The sequence below is a fragment of the Octodon degus genome, unplaced genomic scaffold (assembly GCF_000260255.1).
Source record: "Octodon degus isolate 3935 unplaced genomic scaffold, OctDeg1.0 scaffold00096, whole genome shotgun sequence".
NCBI lineage: Eukaryota > Metazoa > Chordata > Mammalia > Rodentia > Octodontidae > Octodon > Octodon degus.
Window position 1 is genome coordinate 6,470,677 of NW_004524672.1, and position 26,780 is coordinate 6,497,456.

The 26,780-nt window shown below is 40.1% G+C and overlaps 1 protein-coding gene across 3 annotated transcripts in view; it reads left to right on the forward strand.

The window, feature by feature from the left end:
- The window catches only part of Pax3 (paired box 3), a 100,477-nt gene that overhangs the window by 70,102 nt on the left and 3,595 nt on the right, over nucleotides 1-26,780 (forward strand). For all 3 annotated transcript variants that reach the window (XM_004638163.3, XM_004638164.2, XM_004638165.2), the window contains exons 6-7: nucleotides 7,293-7,458; nucleotides 8,373-8,587. In XM_004638163.3, coding sequence (XP_004638220.1) covers nucleotides 7,293-7,458; nucleotides 8,373-8,587 — 381 coding nt within the window. The remainder of the gene's footprint in view (nucleotides 1-7,292; nucleotides 7,459-8,372; nucleotides 8,588-26,780) is intronic.

The following is a 26,780-nucleotide window of genomic DNA, read 5'->3' on the forward strand; positions in this document are numbered from 1 at the left end:
GTCTGTGGAAGCCTTGGGCTGCAGGCTGTTGAGCTTGTGCTGGGTGTAATGGTGATACAGGCCATGGCACGAATGCATAGAGGCAGTGGGCTCAACAGGGAAGGGACCACAGTGAGTGGTATGCAGAGGTAGAAAGGGTGCAGCTGACTCTGTAAGCTTAGAGGGGGAAGTGAAAGGGTGGATGAGGCGTAGACACATCATGCTTTGTGGGGCCGGTGATTCATAGGTAGAGCTATTGGGTTTCCTCTCCCCATTCCATTAGTATACACTGTGCTCCTCTCCACTGAACAGTACGGAAGTGACTCAAGGAGTTTACTCTGCATCCTAGTGAAGTTGGCAGAGAAATCCAACATTCTGTACTATCTTAATATGATAATGACATATATGTAAAGCACTGATATATATATATATATATATATATATATATATTGCTTATTTGTTTATTATAGTTCTAGGACTACCTGGTTTAAATGTCAAGTGAGTGCCCACTGTCTCAAGAGTTAGCTTTACTCTCCATGGCAGGGCAAATGCATCTACTGGGTTTATTCTTAAAATAGATTATTAGTTCTGAACTCTGTCTGAATAATAATAAAACCTTGTATTTTTAAAGAGATGAGACAGTGAGGATGACCAAAGTGGAAGAGAATTCAGCGCTGCTCTGCCTCACTCCTGCTTTTGTCAAAACCAAGGAAGTGGTGCAGATGAATTCCAAGCTCATGTGGCTGTCCAGTGCCCAGATTTCTCATCTGGCTCAGTGCATGTCAAAGGATAATAATAATGGCCCATTAACTTTCAGAAGACATGGGATCAGGCCAATAAAGAGCACTTCATATTTTTCTATACAGTGACCTCCTCCCTAAAGTGGGGCCCTCATTAATGTAACAGCTGTCTTAATGTGGCTTTAACCCGGTGACTCTTTACATTCCTTATGGCCTCATTAGCCCCCTTGAGACACATCATGTCTTGCACCAGGCTATGATCTACAGCCTAACAAATTCCCCAGAACACCCAGCATATGGATCTTTTACTTAACCCAGCAGGAAAAAGAAGAGAGTAGTTAATCACTGATTAAAATGCCAGAAGAAAACCCTTTCGTTTTCAGGAGAATCTGGGAAAGCAGTAGCTAAGTCAACCCACGTTGAGTGATAGCCAGAAAGTGTGAGTTAGTTTAATTGGAGGCACCTGGGAAACCCAACCCTCCAGCCCTCAAACTCCACACCAAATCTACATTTCATGATTTTTCCTCTTGAGGAAAAGTTATTTCTGGACTCCTTCTGGATAGAGATGAGACAAAAGCTATAATAATTTAGGGCTTTGTCAGTGTTTCATAAAACTTCGTTTGACAGTAGCTGTTTTGTATTTCTCCTGGCTAGCTCTGAGTATGAAATCTAAGAGCTGCTGTACACCATAGACCATTACCCTGTGAGAAGGAGCAACAGCAGCAACAGACCTTTTACTGAATTCACTGATCTGGCTCTTAAATGCAAGCAGTGACAAACATTACAGTTTTTATTTAAGGGACAGAATTCCTTGGAAACATGTATGATGTGTGAAGGTTTTACTAATCATTTCATGGAGTAGGCAAGTGTCTTACCAGTGGGGTAGCAGAAGACAGGGTAGGAAGCTGTGGAGATAGCATTGAGCCAGAAGCCAGAATACATGGGTTTTGATTCTAGCTTGCTAGAAGTATGTTTTAGGTGAGTCACTTTGTCCCACTGGACTTCAGATTTTTAAATTTTAAAAATATGGGGTTAGTTAGATCAGATGGTCTCAGTCTGGGTGAAGGGCCACCAGGATAACCTTTGGTGGACTCTAGGAGACCAGGAGTTTGTACATAAATTGTGTGTGTGTGTGTGTGTGTGTGCGTGTGTGTGTGTACATCACAAAGGTTAACTAGGAAAAGTGTCTCTGACCTTCTTTATATTCTCAGATACCGTCTCCTACCTGCAAATTAAAAACTACTGGGATACCTGATCTCTTAGGATCTATTTGCATCAGTAATGTGGGCTTCTCAGGGAAGCCAATGGTGATTTTTAAAGCTTTCTAACAGGTCTGTTGTCCAGAAGTTAGGAGAAGTGTGGAATACTTTGGAGTCAGAGATGTGGTCGCCCCTGGCTCTCTGTGGGAGCTCATGCCTGAGGTACCCAGGTGCAGCCGAGAGTCTGCTGCTGTGTGTGTGTCCCTGGCAATCTGTTCTCCACACAGCAGGCAAAGCTGGGTCGCAGCAGAGACGAACGGATGGCAGAGAGCACAGCATGAGAAGGGCAGGAGGTGGGAAGCGGGGACAGAGTGTGGAAGAGCCAGCAGCTTGTCTCCAGCTTACTTGCTTAGCAAGGGCTGTGTTGCACCAGCAGACATCACTGAATCTGGTATACAAGCATACCTTGTAAACTAGTTATAAGTTTTCTTTGTCAGAATTAAGTATTCCATATCTTCAAATAGCATTTGAAATAATCCATCTGGAATAATGTAAGTTAGACTGCCTTGGAAGACAACAACAAAAATGTAAATTAGTAATTTATTGATGGGCAAAATTAGGCTCACACCGTGGGACAATTAGCACTAATCCATGAAACTTGGAAGCAAATTTGACCTACGCCTTCATTCAAAGCAAACCGGCTTTCAATTATTTGAGGTGTTTTGAGTCACTTTTGCATTGACCCATTGGCACAGAAGGCTTTGGCTGTAGACCACAGAGGAAAAACAGCAAAAGAAGCCTTTCATTTTTGGCTTTTTCAGAGAGAAGTGTCAATGTGAGGATTTTAACATAATAGATAATATTTATTTAACATATGATAATGCCAAAATTTTCCTTAAATGTTGATTTAACTGCATTTTAAAACTGTTACAATTTTTGTAAAGATATATATATATATATATATATATGTTTCCCCTCCATACTATTCCTCCAAATATTAAACAAATCATTCAAGGAATGTTAAACGAATCATTGAAGGGGCCGGAGAGATAGCTCAGAGGCATAAGCACCTACCTGGCAAGCACAAAGATGTGAGTTTGATCTCCAGCCCATGAGGTCTTGGCCCTCGGCTCCTGAGTGTGCCATCTTGGCCCAGGAACTGGGCGTGGTGGTGCACACCTCTAATACCAGCACTAGGGAGGTTGAGCCATGAGGATCTCTGTGAGTTTGAAACCAGCCTGGGGGCTACCAAAGTGAGCACAAGACCAGCCCAAACTGCATAGTGAGATCCTGGCTCAAAACCAAACAAACAGACTCAAATCATTCAAAGTCACAGTAGGAAGTGAGGGCAAGGAGACTGGAACCATTTGAATAAAAAATATTCTTGTATTATTACTATGGAGGACACTAAATTTTTCCCGGTTTATATTGTTTAGTGTCTGAATAAATTACTCATGAAGAGAAAATTTTGTTGCAATTTTATCCTTCTTTTGTAATTAATTATCTTTTCACCCCTTGCCATTGTGATGTGATGGGGCTAGTTCAATCAATTCAAATTTTGCCTCAAAACATCACTGGATGTTGTATTAGTCCGGAAATCCAGGGAGCATTATTATATTCTGAAAGGCATGGCTGTAACTTTATGGCTGGATTCACTAGGGAGGCACGTAAGTAGCAGAACGTCCAGGGGGCAGGTGATTACGTGTCAGGCCATGGCTTATGGCGTGAAGCAAGCGCTTGTGTGTTTCAATGCATTGTGACACTGCGACGGAGTCACAGCTAATTACCGGTGCATGACAAGTCATGGAGCACTGTTCACCTCCGCCCTTGCTTCTTCCCTGTGCTGAGAGTGATGTGGAGGGCCATACAGTGCACTGAGGTGGCAGCAAAATTGCTTTGAGTTAGAGATGTTAGCACTACCTCTCCCAGGTGTGTACTTGACTTTGCAAAACTTGTTTTTGTTTTACTAGAAATAGCATTGAAGGAAAACTCATATTCTCTGATATGACGAATATTCTAGAACATTAGCCCAGTCCAGTTCTTTTCTGTTGATAGCATTATTCTTTACAAAATGAGGAGAACTTTCTAGATCAGACTAATACTCTCTGGGTTTCTGGACTAATTCATACCTTCCATCTATTTTAGATGAACTTATTTGGTCTGTTGCAGTCACACATATATGTCATTAAGCCAACAATCCATCGAGTGCCTATTAGGGATTCGTGATGCAATACTGAGTTACTGAAGACTTTTGACTATCAAAGAAATTATTTTTTTCAGCTACGTGTAGGATAATAACAGTTTTCCAGTAATATCACCATTTAATTATGTGAGGGTTTATAATGAGTGTTAAAAGGGGCATTATTTTTCCCTGCTAAAAACTGAAGATATATTTTTCTTGTTTCCAGGTACAATGGAGGCAAGGACTGCTTCCTTAATTTCAACTTTAGTATATTTTTTCCTTTCATGGTTCTTCTGGCTCTGCAGCTAGTTTAAAGAATGCAGAAGCTGGTGTTGGTAAGATGATGAAAAATCTGGTTAAGTGGCCAGAGAAAAGGAGGCCAGTCCTAACTCAGCCCTACTTTTCTCAGCAATAAACTTCTGGATTTATTTATGCTAAACTTAAACAACATTTAAATTCTTTCCTTTGGGGAGCTTAAGCTTTCTTCTGAAGATTTGTTCTTTTTTTAAAAAAAATCATTTATTTATTTATTTGGTACAGGGTCTCGCTACACAGCTCGGACTTGTACTGGTCCTTCTGTCTCAGCCTCCGCAGTGCTGGGATTACAGGTGTGCGCCACCACACCTGGTTTGGGTGGCTGGCACAGCAGCATGACATGTGATACCTGGGATTGAACTTGGGTCCTTGTGCTTGCCAGGCAGGCGCTTAGGCTGCTGAGCTATCTCCCCAGCCCCTGAAAATTTGTTCTTAAGTATAGATTTGTTTTTCAATTGTTTATCTTCATCTTTTTCATGTAGATATAATAAGTATTACATCAGGAACATAAGAGTTTTTAAAATACAGCTCCTGGTGGATTTACTCAGTATCTTTGATATTTATTTGTTACTATTTAGGAAAAAATGAGAAGAATCTCTAAAGCCCTTGCATGTCCAGTCTGTTTGGACTTCATCTTTTGAAGGAATTTGTAGAGTTACAATGTTCTTCCTTTCACATCATTTGAGAAATGACAGTTTTGCTTTTAAAATTTGGGTTATGGTGTAGTTAGAATGAACCTTGAATGAATACTAGGTTGAGATTGATGGGGAGACTGGGAATAGCTACTCTCTGGGTGGATCAAACCTGGTTTCTTATCTGAAGGTTACAGGAGGAAGTTGGCATTGATGCTCAGCTGCATGCTCTGATACAACGTAGGTTTCCAAGTTCTTCAAGTGGGTCTCCCTACTGAAGACAGTAAATATGCATGAGTGAATTCATATCTGAATTGCATTTTCCTCACGGCCTTGCACAGAAAGCTGGAGATGCACTGGGTATAGTTGATCTACAGAAGTATGAAGGACAGCTTCATGTGAGCTGGAAGTGCCACTTTGATTTTAAGGTTTTTATAGTATAAAGTTAAGAGTCCAGCGGGTGGTACAGCATGAAAATGACTCTGATTTCCAACCTCACTCTCCTTAGGTTATCATCATTTCTTTCAAGGTTTTCCTTAGTAAGAAGTGATTTTCTTCCTGTAATACACCTAAAAAATTGTAACAGATGGTCAGACTTGCAGAGAGAACACACAGTTGATACAGGTCTAATATTGAGTATTGGCCATGGTTCTGTTACTCCGGGTAACAATTTCTTAAGTTAAACACTAATTTATTTATTTATTTAGTTTTTTTGGTGGAACCGGGGATTGAACTCAGGCCCTTGCACTTGCCAGGCAAGCACTTATTCTACAGAGCTATCTCACTGGCCAGAAAACACTCACTGAACTATGTATAAAAATAAGGAAAATATTGACTTGCTTTCTCTTCCTGGTGGAAACATTAGTCCTACTAAATTTAATATTTTGAGGAAGTTCAAATTGCTTTCCTTACCAATAACTTGAAGTAATGGCTGGCATGGACAAGACACTAGGCAAATGCTTGGATGAGTAGTAAAAGGTTGACCAGATGCCTGAGTACAATATTTGCTAACTTGGGGTTCCTACTTCAAGAGAACAAAACCTTCACCTTTGAAAATTGAGTGACATAAAAATTGCAATTCTGCTGTGTGAGTATCCACACTTCCCTATGAGGAAATGAAAGCTCGTCTTTTTCTTGGTGTGGTCTGGTCTTTTTACTTTGTACTGTGACTGCTGTCTGGAGCGATTATTCACTGAAATCATGTTCAAGCTTTAAAATGAGCTGAAACTTGGCCTCTGCTTGAAAGTTTTCCCGATTCTCTGTACTTTCCAACATAGAGATGCTTCCTCTAATAAGTAATTGTTTTAATCTCCTTGAATTCTTTGGGAGCTCCATGTGATCATCTTTGGATTTTTTTTTTTTTTTTTTTTTTTTTTTTTTTTTGTGGAACCAGGGTTTGAACTCAGGCCCTTGAGCTTGCCAGGCAAGCACTTATTCTACTGAGCCATCTCTCCGGCCCCCCATCTTTGGAATCTTTTATGTGCTGAGTGCTACCTTACTCCTCTTCTGTCTCCTCCTAGGCACGATGTTTTTAAGTTGTGTTTCAGTAACTCTTGGTAAAAAAATTAGAATACTTGTAACTGGCAGAAATCTTTTCTATCAATCACTGTCTGCATTTTAGATAACAAATGCTTGCATGTTTTCAAACCCTTCCTTGGCATTTACTTCCGTTGTGATCAGCACAGTGTCTTGGGTGGCAAAAAACAAGGTAACCCAGCTCCATTTCTTTGCCCTTCTGTTCTTTTGGTATGACTCTTTGGGAGCTGTGTTCAATAAAAGGCTATAATAGTACAGAGACAGGATGATAAAAATATAAAACACAATGCTTGGTGTATGGAGCCGGCAAGACTAAGTTTAGGACTTATGGTAAGTGGGGGTCAAAGAAGGTCACGGATCCTGCCTAAAGGTTGTAGTTTGTGCAGGTGGGTGGGTGCTGATAGCAGTAATGGAGTGTTCTCACTGTTCTTACTCCTGCTTAGTGATCTCTGCCCAGGGTCATTGTGAGGTGCACGGGGTCTTCTGTAGACCCGCAAGTTTCCTCGATGCCCCTCTACTGACCCTAGCCATTCAACTCTCCTTTCAACCTGAGAGTGCTCCCCAACTACACTGAAGCCAGGGTGGGGGGCTCTTGCATCTACTTGGTCTGTCAGTAAGGGGCCTTTAATCTGTTTTAGCATGAAAAATTCATTAAGAATGTACTATTATTTCATCAGTGAAATCCTCAAATTTTAAATTAAATCCATAGGTCTGGTTTAGCAACCGCCGTGCAAGATGGAGGAAGCAAGCTGGGGCCAATCAACTCATGGCTTTCAACCATCTCATTCCGGGGGGATTCCCTCCCACTGCCATGCCGACCCTGCCAACATACCAGCTGTCGGAGGCCTCTTACCAGCCCACGTCAATTCCACAAGGTATAAAGCAGAAGAGCAGAGGAGATTAAGCTGTAGCTTCCAATCGCTTTCTCGGGCAGATATTTCATACGGTGAATTCTTTCTACGATGCTGACACCAATGCTATCTGTATGTCAGTTATGTGACACTGAGTTGTCCTAAGTGTTCTTGTCATATTTCAGAAACATAGTTTATTCCATGACATAACTGAATTCCTCTATATAAATGGTGTTGTAAAATAATACCATTTCAGTATTTTAAAACAAAACAAGCTTCCTAAATAAACATGGGGTTTGCATTTTTTTGTCAAAAATGCATGGCTACATTTGTACACCAACTCTAAGATGGTCCCTAACCGCGGCACATTTGTGTAGCAGTTTGTAATTAACTGAAATTCTGTGATGGTTACTAACTGCAGTAGCAATGTGGAGAAGGAATGCTTTGATAAAGTCACTATTTCTCAGCACTAAGAGTTGGATGGGATAGTGTTAAATTGCAAGACTCAAATATTTTGGATCATGAAGGATTGCACATCAGGCATTCGAAACTGCCATGACATTAATATACAGGTAATGTAAAAGGGCATTCGATGAGAAGAAATCTGAGACTTGCAGATAAATGGATCAATTGCCAGACTGATTCATCACATTCACTACCAAGAGTCTTTTTAGGGTTGTGAATGTGATTTCTGCATTCTAGGTAAGTGTGCTATGAGAGTATACACCTAATTAGTGTATTTGCAAATATGCACAGAGGTGGCTGTGGCTGTAACTGTTGAATGATTCTACAATACACATTAGGAAATGCAGCTTGCATTTCCATTGGGCCTCACTAATACACACCACTGATGGCTTGGTGACTGGGGATGATTTGTGCTGAACTTGCTCTTCTGGCCCACAAAGGAACTTCCTGGTTGACAATCTTCTTCATTCCAGCCGTGTCGGATCCCAGCAGCACCGTGCACAGACCTCAGCCACTTCCTCCAAGCACCGTACACCAAAGCACTATTCCTTCAAACCCGGACAGCAGCTCTGCCTACTGCCTCCCCAGCACCAGGCATGGATTTTCCAGCTATACAGACAGCTTTGTGCCTCCGTCGGGGCCTTCCAACCCCATGAACCCCGCCATTGGCAATGGCCTTTCACCTCAGGTCAGTCCCGTGTTTCTAGACAGATGATTTTCTGTATACCAGAACCAAATAGTCAATTCCCCGAGGCAGGAATATAATGAATTGCCAAATTTAAACCATAATGTATTCTTTATACAAGCCACATGATTTTAGTTTTCTAGTTTCCTTTCTCTCTACCCTTCCTACTGACTGCAGCAAACATTGTAGCTTAGACTTAAAATTCAAATGACTTTTAATGCCATCACTGAGACTTTGTGTTTATACTTAGTTGCTGAGGCATTTGTCACATGTCCTCTCTGCCCCCAGCTCTGGATTTTGGTTGAGAACCCCACAAATATGATGGCGTTAGTTCTGTTTCTTGTTTCAAATAGTATTTGGTGAGTGGACAGGGTTTTGAGCAAAAGTATCTGATACGAAAATGCAAAAGCTTTGACACAACAATCCAAGAGGTAGAAGGCGAGTGATGTGTTAAGACAGTCAGCTGACCACTACAGTACTGTGAAATAAATGACTATAAGTGCACAAATTAGGGGAATGACTGCTCTTTGGGAATATATAAGTATTTGAATGTTGTAATTGTTTTTCTAATTTGCATTGAACTATGAGCTTTTCTTGAGAGAGCATATTAATACATTGCCTTGATAATTGCATGTCAGAGAGATGGTTAAATTTCTTACATGTGGCATCTGTCTGAGGTTGACATTATTAGCAGTTGTTTAAATACAGATCGCTTGATTTTATTAGAGAGCAGTTGGCCCAGGTGGTGAGATGAGCTCCCCACTAAATTTGGAGAAGTGTCGCAGAGGGGTTGCAATCTATAATTGCAATCGAGAAGCTCTTCAGGGCTGAGAGAGTGAGAGTTTTAACAGCTTTATCTTTTCTCGACCTCCTTTTTCCTCCTGGTGGTTAGAAAAACAGAGAGAAGCTCAGAATGACACAAATGAAAAGTGAAAAGACAATTATACTCAATTACACACTAATCACTGACTATCACCGCTGCCTAAGCACCAAGAGGGCATTCTAATAGGCAGAAAATGAGATTTTAATGGCACAAAGGGTGGCCAAAATAACGACTCATATATCTTTGCCTTCTTCGTTTTCTTCAACTTGTGGTGTGATTCTTAGGAGTGGGGTTCTGGGGCTCTGTGCTGCTGTGATAACTCTGAGCAGCTGAAAAGTTCAAAGCCCTTGGAGTTGAAAAGGAAGGATAGCAAAGGCAATGAAATAAACATTTCTGCCTAAAGGCAAAAGTTCATAAATCCTTTTTTTTATAACAGTAAATGTAATTAAGTTTCATAGATTCCTGTAGCACATCCTGGGATAAAAAATTTAAAAAAAGTAGAAGGTGGCTTTAAACCTTAGCTGAGAAACAACAACATGAAAACAATCAGAAGTGCTTCTCACAGGACTTTAATGCATTTCATTTCCAAGTGGTGGCATTTGTGACTATGATTTTGCATGACAGACATGAACTTATACTGACAGAGTCATCTTTAGAAACTTCAGATTCCTCGCAGATAAGCTTGTCCCACAGGTTGGATAGCACATCGAAAGTAGTTATCTGTGATTTTTTTCACCTTAGTAGTTTGTGGCCATAGAAAAGCTTTCCATGATTTGGTTGAAAGTTTTAACAGAAGTAACCTCCAATCCTAGGCACTGGTGTGAGGGGAAGTGAGGCCTCCCAACGACATTTCTCAGCATTGTATTTCATTCAGACATAATGAGAAGAATGCAAATGTGCATTCTGGAGTGAAACTGCTAATTTCTCCTCTCATATTATTTTGTTGGCAATGATAATTGTACCATACTGCATTACATAAACATTACAGAAGCTAATTTGCTAGAGTTTGAACTTCCAACAGTTGAACGTGGATCTCAAGAAGATTAGATATGAATTCAGGGCTGGTGGTAGGGTGGGAGTCATCCCTATATCAAGCAATGGAAAATACCACAACATACCTTGCTGTATTTCTTATATAGTCTATTACTTACTCATTACCTTGTAAATATCCAAGGTATTTTGTGTTTCTAGCATATATTTCTGCCTCAAACCACTGTAAGAATCCCATGTCATCATAGTTTTTGTATCAGTCTTAGAGTTAGAAAAAGAGATGAATAATATGAAATTTCTCCTTATTTTTCAAGCAAAATTAGAGAACAAGAGAATATGTGAAGCTGTATCTTGCCAAACATTAATGAAATAACGGCCTAGTAAAATTGGGATTAGGACTAGGATTTCATTGGAACTGATCATTTCTTTTTTCTTTTTATATGTGTTTGGTACGGGGTCTCACTAGGACGCTCAGAATTGTAGTGATTCTCCTGTTTTCAGCCTGCCCAGTGCTGGGATTACAGGTGTGCGCTACCACACGTGGTCTCAGTGGCCTGCTCAGCTCACCTGGAGGTGGGGCCAGTGCAGCATGCGGTACTGGGATTGAGCCCCAATCCCTGAGCTTGCCTAAGATGAGATTGTTTTTTGTGGTACCAGGGATCAAAGTCAGGACTTGGTGCTTTTGCTTTCCAGGCAAGCACTTCATCCACTGAGACCTACAGTGAGCTATCTTGCCGGTTCTTGGATTTATCATTTCTTAAGAATGCCTCTAGTTAGATAAGGGATGTTTACAGCAGTTTTAATTGGCTGGCTTTATTAAAAATATAGAGAAATTTTTAAATATTTTAATAATTTTATTGAGAAAGAAGTAGCAATGAGATAGTTTCAGAACATGTTAGTAGTACAGTTACAATAATTAATACATTGCATATCGTTGTCTTTGTGGTAGTTATTCCTAGTACAAGAGGCAGACATAAACTAAGATAGAGAAATTTGAGGATTAGATCTAACAACCTTGTTTACTTGTTAACAAAAGAAGAGGCAGCAAGTCTTTAGTTACTGCGTGTGGAGAGGTGCAGGTTAGCACTGGACTACATAATATGAACAATATTGTGCTGACGCTGTGGTTGCCATTTCTCTTCTCCTTCTCTGCTTCTACCTGCCCCACCTCTGTCTGGTCAGCTACAGCACAGATGGGTCCACTGGGGCTCAAAGAGATTGTGACCTTCTGTTGGCTACAGGATGAATAGTGAGAGAGTTGGGACCAGAACGTAAGGTCTTGGATTTCCACTGGAGCACGTGACAGAGCAAATAAGAAACAGCCTTTGTGGCAAGGCAGGGGAAGACAGTTCCTTTTATTTTAAAATAATTTAGTTGTAAAATGGGAAGAAACTATTCAGAAGGGAAGAGAAACTGGAATGGGATAATGGAGAAAATAAGAAAGGATAAAGCATATATATATATATATATATTAGTTAAGATAGTTACCCCAGTAATTTTCCTTAGTGTATTGAAAATAAAGGTTTATGCTAATATTGTTTGGACTATTAAGTGCCTATATCTTGTACCCTTAATAATCAATTTAAAGATAATAATACTCAATGCATAACTATTATTACCCCCCTATTATCTTGTTCTGAAATTTTGGGGTTTTTTTTCTTCTTTAAAATTAAAAAAATAATTAGTTCAGATTAGTTTTCTAAACTTTTAGTTTCAGGTTAATTCATACTCTCTTTGCTAAGCCAAACAAAATACTCTAGTAATGAAAGTACTACATGCTTATTGCAACAAATGGAAAAAAAAATTTTTATAATAGAAAAGCATTATTTCAAGAAAACACTATTGGTCTTCTTGCATACTACCTTCTAGCTCTTTTTGAGCTTTAACACATAAAACATGGAAAAGCCTGATGTGGTGGTGCATGCCTGTGACTGGAGCACTGTGGTAGGCTGAGGCAGGAAGGTCATAAATTCAAGCCCAGTCTGGAGGAGTTAGTAATTTCGCAAGACTCCATCTCAGATTAAACAATGTAGTTCCCTGAGAAGGCTCTGGGATTTACCAAAATAAGACAAAGAAGTAACTGAGATGACCTGTGTACCACTGTGTATCCCGCCTTTTGTCTTCCTGTCCTCACCATCATGAACCTAATGGGCCTTTCTCTACCCATTAAGTTCAACTGAAGTGAATAGAAAGTTGTTTGAAACTTTCAAAAGTTTATCATAGATCTCTTTAGTGGAGGATATACGACATATTAAAATGTATATTAAAATGTAATGTGCAATTTATTTGATGCTTTCACCAGTGTCATGAAAACTGGTATATTTTTGACCATTCAGACTTAGAAATTATGAGTTAGAATGTGCATGAAAAACTATAAGGTGGTCTTTAGGTTTTTCTTCAAGAGATTAATAGAAGCCTTCAGACAGGCGAATCATTTTGCTGTGTTGTGGCTGAGGAAGAGTTCGTTTTCCTTTGGTGTCTCTAACCTATCTGCTTTCTCAAGAAGGGCTCCTTTAAAGATAAAATAAGGGGCTGGGGAGATGGCTTAGTGGAATAAGTGCTTCCCTGGCAAGCACAGGGGCCTGAGTTCAATCCCTGGTTCCATTAAAAAAAAAAAAAGGTAAAATAAAAGTCACAGTCATTCGCCAAATGGTGCTTCTTTGAGTCCTTGTTCCTTTGCATGGTGAAGGTCTGCTTCCTGGGGTACGAGAGTGAGACTGACTCAGGGAAGTCACGCCTGTCTGGGAGACCAGGTAGCAGCATAGTAGATGGATGTATTTTCGTACCAGTCTAATTCTCACAGTACCAAAAAATTCTTTTCCAGGATTTGGCTACAGCCTTTCTTGAATGATGGAAAGGGCCTGTGCACTATTTGTTGGCAGCTTTTCCTTTCCTGAGTGAATCAACAGTATTATCTGGGGAATATTTCCATTGTACTCATGGGGAAACTGAGGCCAAGGTAATGCAGTCGTATAGATGGCAGAAGGATTTTCTGGCAGCTTTAAGAGGCAAATCTATTCTTCCATCAGCACAAGTTATGCATTTTTGGTTGCTAGTCTCTGCCAGAAGAAGCAGAAAATCCCAACAAGTTTTCCGTGTGCTCCGGCCCTGCTGTCTGACCTGATCTTCCTACAAGTCAGGTTGAACAGCTTCACAGATGGTGTGCTTGCTGCCACATTCCATGGCAGACTAAAGCTGGCAGGAGATTTGGAGAGAGATTCTTTGTGATGGGTGAGTGGGGGACAGAACTGAAGAACCCTTCCCGAAGATGGGGTACAGAATGCATAATGGAGCACCCCATAATGGAGCCGAGAGGAGCCTTGGGCTCTTTCTAGTGGGCATTTTCCTCAGTCACATCAGCCAGCCTTTGCTGAAAGGTTGTGTTTGCTTGGTGTGGGGCCTTGAAGGACTTAGGAAAAAAATAGACCATTTGTTTCCTCTCTGTCCCCAGGGAATACATTCCCAGCACCTTGCTACACGTGCATGGGGACAAGGAATGCTCACTTGGACTATGGGTTGCACAGAAATACTACCATATGCTCAAGACATGAGGTTAATTACCATTTGGGCCATATTCTTCTGATTAACTTTCCTCTGCAAGAAATACTACCTCGCTGCTCCCCCACCCCCAAAACACACAGAGACAACCCCCCAAAACAGCGCCAATTAAATTAACAAACTTATACCATTTCACACCCCCCCCCTCCACCCTACTACGATGTACACCTCCATGCTATGGTGACAGCTTCTAATGATTGCTTGAGTGAAACACGGTATCAGTGGGCTGCGTGGTCTCTGGGAAGCCTTTCTATTGTTCTTCAGTGCATGAGAATGGGCCAACTTGGCTGCGTTTAGGGTTCATCAACCATTGCAAATGACTCTTCAAATGTTTTGGGTTTGGTAAAACCTAAAACACATTTCTGCCAGGCACTTTTCTCCTTAATTTTTCAAACTGTGTATTTTAGGGAAAATTTGACCCAGATGGTTTTGATTCATTTACTCTTATATCATTGGCATTTTTTTTCCTACAGAGCCATTTGATATCCAAGAAGCTTTCCCAGCCCTTCCTATGCTCATCTTAAGCCTTTTCTGTCTTAAAAAGAGGAAGCTATCTTTGCAACCTCAGAGGCCATAAATTTTGAGCATTTCTTAATTCATCATTACTTAAAAATATGTTGTATATACATCTGGATTATTATGAATACATTTGATGTTTAGAGCAGATGGGCAGAGTTTTGGTTTCCAGTTTAGGAGTGAAACCAATGACAAAATAAGAAAATAGGCTCCAGTTGCAACAAAGCTTTTGTTTTTGAGAATATTTAAGTGTTATTGATAAATCCCCATGGTAAGGGCTATATTCAGAAACCTCATTTCAAATTTTGTCTTGGGTGAAGAAGAGGTAACTGAATCGCCAGTACACCTGTCCTCCTTCATGAGTAATCTACAGAGGGAAGAAGGAAAATTCTCATGAAGATTTGTAGACCAGGCTTGAGCATGCTTGAATGTTTGCTTGGCCCTCAGGAAGAAAGAGGAGGTCTGCAGATCTCATCAAGTGCCTTAACCATTAATCTAAGCCTGGTTGGATCTTCACGGCCTTGCATACGGAGGCACCAGCTCTGAAACAGAGCCCGAAAGAACACATAGATCTTCACCCTAACGAGATTGTGGTTAATGGTACCAGATGCCAGGATCAACTTCTGTTCTAATTCCCATTTTACAAAAGGAAACCTTTAACTCTATTCCCCATCCAGTTGGTTTTAAAGAATAATGTTAAAATGGAGATTATTAGTGTGTAATATATGTAAATTGCATATTTGGTGTCAGCTATGCCTATTAGGCAGCCTCTCCATTTCATGCATATATGTATTAGACTATCGTGGTTCCATTTCAAATTAGATTTCAATTGCCCAGCACAGTTTCTTTTGACAAACATTTGTTAATCCTGAAACTTATTAGGGAAAAGCATTTAAGTGTTAATATGTGTACACAAAACTCAAGACTGCTTTTGATTTTGCTTGTCATTTTTGGGGCTACAGTCTTAATAGTGATCTCAAATTCTTTAGCTGCAAGGCAAGATGATGGTTGTGTTTTCATTGAAGATGTAAGGAAAGGCTTTCTATGGATCTGCCTGCTATGTGGGTGGAGAATTAAAAACGGACCACTAAAAATGATTGCCATGCGGGCTTTTTTGTTTCACCTGTTTCAATGAAAGTCCTTTTCACTTTGCTTGAAATTCTTTGCCTTCCTCTTCTGCTGTTGATACAGATAAAAGTGGAAAGGTTTGCCCTCGTAGAGTAGCCTGCACTCCTTTCAAGAGCACCATTTTTCTGAATGTTTTGGATGCACAACCAGCAACTGTGTGATGCTGGTATTGCTGCTCAGCCATCATGGTTTTGTGTTTGACACAGGTTACAGGCTCTGCTCCCTCAGCCCAGCTTTATCATTGTGAAGAATCAGACAAGCAGGTGGCTGGCCACCCATCCATTTCCCAGTGGAGGCGTTTCGTTCCATTTACACTTTCCAGAAATTCATCTGTGGAGGAAAGAGGAGTGATTTTAATTAAAGAGATTTGTTGGGTGTCAAACAAAACTGGGAAGGAGAGACATTCCGATGCCTCTCCAGAGCGAAGGCATCTTTCTGTTTCCTTTCTAAAGCAGCTTGTGAGCTCATGGCTGGGGCTTGAAAAGTCTCACATGTTTACATAGCTTAAAGGGTGATTATGATCACCAATGAGCCTACTTCAGGGATACTAGAAGAACCATGGATAGCTCAGAGGATTAAAGAGCCTGCAAGCAGGCGCAGAGGCAAGGGGTTCAATTCCTGGGCCTGCTGTGGCGGGCCTGCCCCCAGGGCACCCTGAGACAGCAGTTGAGACTGGGTGTGGTGGCGCATGCCTGTAATCCCAGCACTTGAGAAGCTGTAAACAGGAGAATCACTATGAGTCCAGTCTAGTAATGAGATCCTGAATACCCTGTAGACCTTTCCCTAAAATACAAAAGAAAAGGAGGGGCGGGAAGATAGCTCAGTAGAATAAACACTTGCCTGGCAAGCGCAAGGTCCTGAGTCCAATCCTAGTACCAAAAAACACACACACAAAATCAACAACAGCAGAACCATGGGCCATTTACATATTTCCAGTCTGCCATACTATATTTTTGAGAAACTCTGCTCTGGGGTAAAAATACCTATTCTAATCAATTGTTGAAACCCATGGAGGCTGTCATTGACCTGGTGGCTTTCGTTTTGCTCTGCAGGTATGGTGGCTACCCCACCCTTCAAGCATATGAAGAGAGCCCTGATTTATATCAGCTCTAGCTCTGGGGTCTTGAGTTAGCTAGGTTGGGAGTCTTGTGAGAGTAGCAACAGCTTGCCCCGAAGCTTTCTACAGAAAGGGAGGAAGCAGCAGCCCCTGACTGTGTCTTCCATCTTATCGCTAAGTGAACTGCAAGAACTCCTTTCTTGTTGAATTCATATTTTTGTGTCTGCCCAGTTGATTTAAATGGAAACTCTGTCAGCCTAGTTCTTCTGAATATTGGATAAATCAAATGCAATGACCCCATGCTGCTTAGGCCCATTTCGGTTCCTTCTAGCCAGTGAGGAGGAAAAGAAATTGAGTGTGATTGCTCAGCTTATAGACTAAGCTACCAGAAGAAAAAGTTTTTCTTTATAATGGGTAATATGCAGAAAAGCTGCGCTAAATTCTAATGTGGGGTCTGAATCAGCCCTTTATATGTGACTGGAATGCAATGTAAAGCTTTTAATTTATTACTGCATTTGAAAAATGGCAATATCTACAGAAATCTGAATACTTGCATATTTATTCAATTAGATGCTGAATGTGTGCTTTGTACTGTAGGCAGAGAAGTCATGGCTCAGTTTCTAGTTGTGTACTGCTTTTTGTTGTTGTTTTCTTTTTCCTGTAAAGAAGGTGCCTGTGCAAGGCCATCCAAATAGCTCAGTGGATTAAATCTCCCGCAAGTAGGCACAGGGGCTGGGAGTTCGAACCCTGGGCCTGCCGTGCCAGCCCCGCCCCTGGGGTGCGCTGAGTTGGCAACTGAGACTGGGCGTGGTGGGGCATGCCTATAATCCCAGCTCTTGGGAGGCTGAAACTAGTGGATCACTTTGAGTCTGATCTAGTAGTGAGACCTTGAATACCCTGTAGGCCCTTCCCTAAAATATACATAAATAAATAAATAAATAAATAAATAAATAAATATCTACCCGTACAAAACAGTCTGGATTTCATCGGAGGTGTATATTTTTCAAAGTAGAGTGTGATTTATTGAAAAAAATATTCTTGACATTTAGCTTGAGACCAGGAAATCAGAGCTTTTGGGATTAGCAATCCAATTGTCCCTGCAGATCAGAGAAAGATAAAAAGTTTAGAGGCCTTTTGAGACAGTATAGTTTTAAAATATATATTTTTTCTTTATAACCAACACATAGCAATTATATATCTTTATGGGGCACAGTGTGATCTTTCAGTGCATGTGTACAATGCATAGCAATTAGACCAAGCTAATGGGTACATCTACCACAGAAGACAGATTATTTCTTTACATTGGACATGTTCAAAAATAGCTTTCTACTAGCTATTTTGAAATATTCAACTAACTGTCAACCATTGCCATCCTGTTTTGCTGGAACATTTGAGATTATTCTTCCCACCTGACCCCACCTCAAGATCCATTAGCTTTTCTAGTTCTGTTCCTGCCTCCTCCATACCCTTCTTAGCCTCTGGTACTACTATTTCACTCTGGATTTCTTTGACATTGCCTTTGTAACTTCTACTCCTAAATGAGAACCTGTAGTATTTGTCTTTCTGAACATGACTTATTTTACTTATCATAAAAGAGTGCATATTGTAGCTTTACAGAGTATTTCTGTATTAAAGGGAATATTTCTTAGCTACAAGATGACTGTGTTACCAATCCTGAGTGTTGAACTAATAAGCAATAGCTATTCTTTTGTTCTTATACATTGCTAATGTCTCACATAGGAAATCAAATGGTTGAACAATAAAAAATTCCATGTGGTTAAGAGCAAGGAAGGGGGAGGACGGTACTGGTCTTTCTTTCTTTCTTTCTTTCTTTCTTTCTTTCTTTCTTTCTTTCTTTCTTTCTTTCTTTCTTTCTTCCTTCCTTCCTTCCTTCCTTCCTTCCTTCCTTCCTTCCTTCTTTCCTTCCTTCTTTCTTTCTTTCTTTCTTTTTTTTTTTTCAGTCCTGGGACTTGAACTCAGTACCCTGTGCTTGCCAGGCAGGCACTTACTCTACTGAGCTATCTCCCCCAGCCCTTGTAGTCTTGCTTTGACTTACTGAACTATAACATTGATGTTAATGCATTTTAGAAACCATATGGTAGCCAAGTGCGGTGGTACACACCTATGGTTGCAGCATGCTGAGGGGCTGAGGCAGGTGGAGCACCATGAGTTCAGGGCTAGTCTGGGCAACTTAGCAAGACCCTGTCTCAAAATAAAAGAAAATTAGGAATAGTTCAGTGTGAAGACCCTGGAGATCAATCCTTATACCACAGGACAAGTCAAGAACCGAATAAAAAAATCAAAACAAAAAGCCCATACTTTCTATTATGTGTCATGCAAGATACCGAATGAACTGGAAGTATGATACTCAGGCTAGGGGCAGGGGATTCTGAGGCCCAGTAGTGTTCAGCCTCATCAACAAAACACAATCAGGACAGCAGCAAGATTTTGGAAAGTAAGTGACAAGCTAACTAAATAATATTGAGTTAACAATTTGGGCACATTCTTTTAATCAGTCGATTCCGAAGATCTTATTTTGTTAGGGACTGCAGGAGCCAACTTAATTTCTGCAGACCAAAGAGCTCTGCCAGAGACTTCACTGGGGCCCTGTGAGTTGTTAACCTGTACCAAGCTCTCTGTGAGATAAGTGACATAGGTTCTGTTCGGTGTACCATCCGGAACACCAGTAAGTTTTCAGGTGTTCAGAAAGGGGACACAACATTGCTACTCGTGGGTTGCTTTGGGAATCAGATAGCATTTTAGCTCAGTTGTGTTATAGCCTCTGGTTCCTGGAAGACCACCCACTCAGATATCTTGCTTTGCTGGACTTGCTGCATGTTCTGTGTATCATAAAGGAATGCTTAGTTCACCTTATTGAATAGCCCGTGAAACAGACCCGAAAGCATTTCCTCAGATGTGTCATTCCTAGACTTTGGCAAGACCATCCCTTGCATTGGATGGTGGGTGGAAGTTCCTTTCTTGACATGTGCTTATCCCTAGCATCCTCAAGCCCTTGCCTAGTCTTTCCAGCTTGTTCTTTGTCTTAAGGATGTGCTTTCCTTCACATAAAGAAAATGGTAAGAAAGCATCTCTCTTACAGTCCTCAGGCATTTGGAGATAGAGGCTTATAACAGTGACTTTAGGCAGCTACAGAAATATTTGCATAGATCACACATGCTCTGGAAGAAAGAAGAGATTTTTTTTGTTGAGCTGAGCAAGCGTTTTATTCCTTTAATTGATCAGAATGTCTGGCCTCCCTATTTTGGAAAGAGAATACAAGGTGTGATCAAAATAAACAGTGAATTTGAAAAAAAATATAAAAGAATTACAATAAAAGATACTACTTTGCCATTCATCCCCGTCAAGTATTTTCCCTTCCTTTGAGCAAACCTATCCCATCCTTCTTTCACTTTGTGAAGTTGCTTTAGAAGTCTTCCTGAAGCAGTTCTGGAAGTTTCCTTTCATATCTTTACAAGGTGTGATAAAAGTATAGTGAATGTGGCTGCCCAGTATCACGCAGTGGAAATCCAGGCTCATAAAATCATCGCTCTATGTCCTCACCCTCCTTATTCATTGGATCTGGAGCCTGGCAACTTGTGGCACTTCCTGAAGCAAAAATGATTGGAAAGGTCAACTTGTTGAGTTGATTCAGGATGTCAAGGCAACTCTGACAGTGCAACCAAAGGCACTGTCCAAAAGGGCCTTCCAGAACTGTTTCGGAAAGTCAAAAGAATGGTAGGATAACTGTTCTCCAAGTGGAAGAGGATCTTGAAGGGATTAATGAAAATTTGTCTTTTACTGAAATAAATTTTTAAAAATTTCATCACACATGGTAGCTTTCAGTCACATTTCACATTTCATTTTAATTTGCCCAACATTCTTTACTTGGGAGAGGCAAAGTTAAAATTGTTCTCACTACAAGTTAAGGTATTTCTAGTTCATTGTGTATTTGTGAGGGTCGGAGAGAGCCCAGCAGCTGAGGTTTAACAAAATTTGCATTTATAAAACATTATCAGTTGGGAGGCTGAAAACAGGAGGATCACTTTAAGTCCGATCTGGGCGGAGTTCCTGTAGACCCAGTACTAAAAATACATTAAAAAGCAAACGAACATAAAAGCATTATCAGTAATCATTCCTGCAGTTTTTTTTTTTAAATGTGGGCTTAGGCTGTGGGCAATTACAGAAAGTTTTTATTCGTACTTATTATTTAGTTGTTTATTGTTACTATTTTTGTGGTGCTGGGAATGGAACCCAGGTCCACATGCATGCTATACCAACTCCCTAGAGCTGAGCTACACTTTCAGCCAAGAGAGAAATCTTTAAAGGCTATCTCATTGAAATATTATGGGATGCCCAAGAGTAGTTTTTTCCCCTTTCTAAATTTAGACTCATTAAGTCTCACAGGGTCAATTAGTATTTACCAAGTGTGTTCTGAAAGGAAACCACTGTATATGTTTGGTTTTCCACACTCGTGTTCCCAGGCAGGGTTTTTAATTGGTGATAGGGCTGAGCGCATGCCCTTTAGAGGGCTACTGTGCTTGTGAGGCTTCCCCAAATGAGAAGGGTGAACAGCAGGTAATTTCATTCCTCCCAGAAAGAGTCTGAGATTCTGTGCGTAGTGATGAATGGGGGTTTGTGACCCACATCTGTTTTCCATTAGAATGGAACATTGCCCTGACATCGTTAGGAGCATTTGTCAAGATTCCCTGGACAGAGCTTCTGTAAATTACATGCTGCAAATGTGTCAGGGTTAGATAAGAGGGTATCATTAACTCCCCAAGTTTACTCAGGGCTCTGTCAGTCCATCTTAATATGCTGTGGGCCCACGATTTCTCCTTCAGACGTGTCGTCGTATTTTTTCATTCACAGAAGAAGAAAAAATATGTATGCTATACTCTCCAAATGTTGGACATGTTCTTTGCTCATAAATCATATTAATTGTAGACATGGTCCCAAAGCATATTAAATGCAGGCATGCGTACATGAATTAAAACATATGAGAATTGTATAATGTCCATGGAGAGTCTAACATAGTGAAATGCCTACTGTAATCAGTGCAATACTTTTTCATTTAGGTGCAGTAACCTTTTCTTATGATGGGATTTATTTTATTGAGTATAGATGACCTGGTTTGGTGGTCTATCACTGACTAGAAATAAACTGCACATATACACATAAGTATATATCAACACACATGTGTCTCACTTGCAAGCTTTTTCTGCATTATTTGCCTAGATTTGTATTTCTGTCATCAGTCTCTAAAGAACATTGCTGGGCTGGAGTGCAGCTTGAATGTAGTACAGTGCTTGCCTAGTATGCGTGAGGCTCTGGTCTGATCCCCATCACCATGAAAACAAACAAAAATAAACAAGCAAGCAAACTCAAAATACAAAAAAGAATTTCATTATCAATTTAGCTGCATAGCTCTACTGAGAAATAAACATTCTAAAATTTTGATGAGGAAAAAATATATATCCATAGAACTTAACAGACAAATTTCACTGTACTCTTTACAAAGAAAACTTGCAAATATATACAGCACATGAACCACACTGGTAGGGTACTTATACTCTTTTTTTTCTGGAAAAATGTAGTATTTAATACCCTTATACCAATTTCTTATATACAATTATTATTTTGATATTTTGCTGTATTTATCATATTCCATAGTTATTTATCCATATATAAATCACATATGTAAAATGTTTATATTCTTGTTTAATGGATCTAGCTGATTCCAGAACTATATATGTGCTCCCATGTTTATATATTTTTTATTTTTATTATTTTTTCCATAATTTTATTGAGAAATAAGTAGCAATGAGATAGTTTCAAATCAAATTGGTAGGACAGTTCAATAATTAACACATTGCATACTGTCTTCCTAACTCATACTCTTTCATCATGTATTAAACATAGCTACATGTAAAATAGGAGTTAAGGATTAGCATAAAAAAAATAAGGACCTAGGTCATGGAGCTTTTTCATGCAGGTGAAGGTCAACGAATGCTTGCCCTCACTCTCAGGATGGGTGACAAGGTTAGCATACAGACCTTAAGAGAAACTTCTGCCTCCTGGCAACTTCCCTCCACAGCTTTCGGACAGGCAGGGCCAAAAATCTAATTAGTTAGACGCTAATTCACTGCAGAATAGTTCCTATAGCATTTGAATCTAAGGATATTTTCATGAAAAGTCTGTGCTATTTAAATTGAGCCTTTTCAGCTTCAAAGATAAAGTTGTTCAAATTTAACTATTACTTGATGCCAGCAAAACCCACACTGACAAAAAAATTTGAAGTTCTTGTTTGGTTCTGGAAATAGATTCTACCTAAGTAAAAGGTGTAGTCAGTTGTCTTTTGGAGGGAAGGATAGAAAGGAGAAGAAAGAAAGAAAGAAAGAAAGAAAGAAAGAAAGAAGAAAGAAAGAAGAAAGAAACCCTTTTATATCATTCCAAGCTATAGCACACAATGGCTTTTTGAGAAAGAGAAACTAAATGCATATTATTAAGTGTTAAGTCAGGGGCCAGTGAGATAGCACAGTGCCTTCTAAGGCAAGCTCAGGGACCAGGGTTTGATCCATGGTACCACATGCGGTCCCAGCCCCGCCCCCCAGGTACGCTGAGCTGGCCACTGGGACTGGGTGTTGTGGTGCACACCTGTAGTCCCAGCTCTGGGGAGGCTGAAAACAGAAGGATCACTAGGAGTCTGAGCTGCATAGTGAGACCCTGTAGCAACTACATAAAGTAAAGTCAGGAGAGCTTCTGGTTTTTATTTATTTATTTATTTATTTATTTATTTATTTATTTATTTAGTGGAACCAGGGATTGAACTCAGGCCCTTGCGCTTGCCAGGGAAGCGCTTATTCTACTGAGCCATCTCTCCAGCCCCAGGAGAGCGTCTGGTTATGTAGAACCATGAAAAAAATATGATGATATTAACCAGGATTCCTCCTAAAGATAAAAATAAGTGCCTTGATGTACATACTAATATGCTAGGTCATTTTAGATTTCTGATAAGCTCTGAGGGCTTTCTACTGCCTGCGTCAAGACAGATATCTTTCAGACACATCGTTTTCCATGTAAATCTTAATTTGGCATACAGTTTTTTTTATCTTTTATATTTAATCTTACAATAGGAAAATTAATTCAAGAGAACTATGGTGTGAAACAATTGTCAAGAGTTAGCTTTTCCTGAACCATATGATTTTCCAATCAAGATATAAACCACCCATTTGGAATTCTGGAACTTGGGAATGAGGCTAAAGCATCTTCAGAAAATATCCCTGATAACGCAAAGGACAGAGACACCATTTTCAGAGTGGGCAAAAGATGCCAAGGGTTTGAAGTGGTTTTTAAGGTCACTCAGAAAACAGTTTAGGAGGGCATTTTGGAGGTAATCGTTTGGAAATATGCTTAGTAGATCCTGTCCCCATGGTGGACTAAGTGTTGTATACAATTAAAAGGAAAAGCTAAGAGCCAAGAAGCTTGTCTCAAGCTGTTCCTTTGAGAAACTCTTTCTGGTTGTCCTATCTGCTGGATTTACCTGGCATTTCTTCAGAATGTGGTCAGTTCAAGAGGCAGGATAGAATAGCCTTGACTTTGTTTCCTTGCCTTTGAAGTTGTTTGTGGAAGTAGGCTATTTTTTTCTCCATCCCAAATTAAGTGAAACAAAACAAGCAAATAAATAAATAAATAAATAAATACATAAATACAATGTCACCCCTCTAGTAGAGAAATATCTTAGTAATGGTTTAAGAGCAACAACAACAAAAATCCACTTTGCAACAAATGAAAGTTTTATTTTAGGCTTTGAATAATAGATTGCTATATGAAAAGCATATATAACAGAAATCCTGATGATATTCTTAGAAAGAATATGACAGATGACATTCCATAACCCTACTGGGGGAGGTCTAAGAAGTTCATTTATCAACGTATTTGTACACAAACAGAAATTTCCATAGTTTCCCTTGGACCACATGAAACACAAAATAGCTTTCAAAGAAACATACATAAAAGTGTAATGGGACCCTTCCATTGAGATTTGAGGTTTTAAATTATGCTAGAGGAAAGTAACGCATTTTCCATTGATATATTCACTCCTCCCCCAATTTCCTTCTTCTTTTTTAAATGACAGCTGCTTAAAATTGTGTATATTTCTCAGGTTTTCTCAGTGTAAAGTATTGAAAGTAAATGATTTGTTTAGTAATCTAAATTTTAGGGTTTTTTTTTTTTTTTGTATTTTGTGCAGTGTCTTACTATGCAGCTCAGACTCATAGTGATACTCCCCAGCACTGGGATTACAGGCATGCACCACCACATCTGGGCTCTGTCGCTGGCTCAGCACTCCTGGGGGTGGGGCCAGCACGGCATGTGGTGCCAGGGATCGAACCCTGGCCCCTGCGTTTGCTTAAGCAGGCACTTAGTCCACTGAGCTATCACACCTGCCCTTACTAATCTTAATTTTATACCATAAAGATGGCAATATTAGTGCCCTTTCCTTACTGCTATGCAGTTTCAAAGGCTGTGGTTGTCCATGAAATGTGACAGTCACAGTGGAGGTGAGCGTTTGCAGAAGAATGACTACTTCTTAGTTTTCCCGTGGAGGCGAAGGGGTTCTTTGTTCTTGCATCCTTTCCTGCAGTACTTGGCCATAGAGCTAAGGGCTATTGTTGTTGTGTAGGATCCCCTGTGGAGGTACTGGGAGCACGGTACCTCTGAACCACTAATGTTTTTCAGCTGTCTGTTGCCCTGGGGCGTGGTTCTGGAAATGACACTGTCTTCTTGTCTTCCAGTAGACATATTTTAAGATCTTAAGGCTCTACTCTAAAAAATTTTTCTAATGCAGAAACTGCATAAAAGGTGCTATACGAATAATCTCTTCTGCTGCTTTTGTGCTTATAGGAAGGACTTGCTTCTTCATTTTTAGGAAACTCCTGTTTTTTTCTTTTCGGACAGCTATTGCCTGCAAAGTTATGCAAAAGAGAAATGTATGGCAGGGGATTTAAAAGAGTTTATCACAAAAATGTTCACATAGAGCTCATGGGACAATGTTCATGTTTTGAATAAAGCCATATTTTGAGTGCTTCAACTATCACTGTACGTAGCACATTCCATTTCTCCCTTAAGGTGACCCACCCTGAACTCAGTGTCATGAAGTATCTTCATGAAGGATAGTATTAATTTCAAGTGTGTACTTCCTTTTGTATCTTATCTCAGTTATGATGATTCTCAGCAGGTGAGCAGTTATCCCTGCCTGCCCTGCCCCTCCTCTCTTGGGGCTCATTGAAGATGGATCGGTTTAAAGCTTTAGTTTGTAAAGATTTTGTTTAGCTGTAAGCTTATGCAAACTCTTCCCAAAGGAAGTTATGGGATCTGTGTTTTGGTTAGAATACTTTCTGGGATACCAGCTGAGCTCCCCAACCGCCACCCCGCTGGAACCTTTGATTTGGGATTCTATTGCTTGCATTGACTTTAAGTGATAGCTGCTTTGCATGGAACACCAGATCCTACAGTCAGGGTTTGGTTTCCATTTTTGCGGGGCTGTTATGGCCACGTTGTACATCTGTGGGCCCATGGGTTTAGATACTTTGTATGGGTATGTTTTCACCCAGCTGTACTATAGATTTTTTCCTCAAAATTACTTTAGAAAGAAAAAAAAAAACATTTCCTCTCTTGTGTGGGCCCTTTTCCAGCTGCAAAATTAATTATCCACTTATTTCTGTCAAGAGGTGCTGGTAGGGTCAGCGAGCTTGAGTTTGTAAAACACTTCACCTGGATGATCTGAAAGTTGTTCTGTTACCAGGGCTTTCTGGTATTATATTTAAAGTGATCTTATTCTCCAGGGTCATTTACAAAGCTGACCTTTTAAAGAACATGTTTGCATTTCCTTTTAATACTTGTTGAGGGCTTGTCTTTCTCTTTAACACTTCTTACCCGCGGGAGGAGTGGATTGGTAACGGAGGTGCTTGCTCTGAGAATCCTGTGTTCAGTTAACTCTGTGTTGATGCTGAGCACTTTAGTTCTAGCTTAGAAAGGCAGCGGTGACACCTCTCAGAATCCCCTATCCAAGTAGGTGAAGCAACTCATGACTATACAGTGGGAGAGACAAGGAAAGCCCAAGGGAA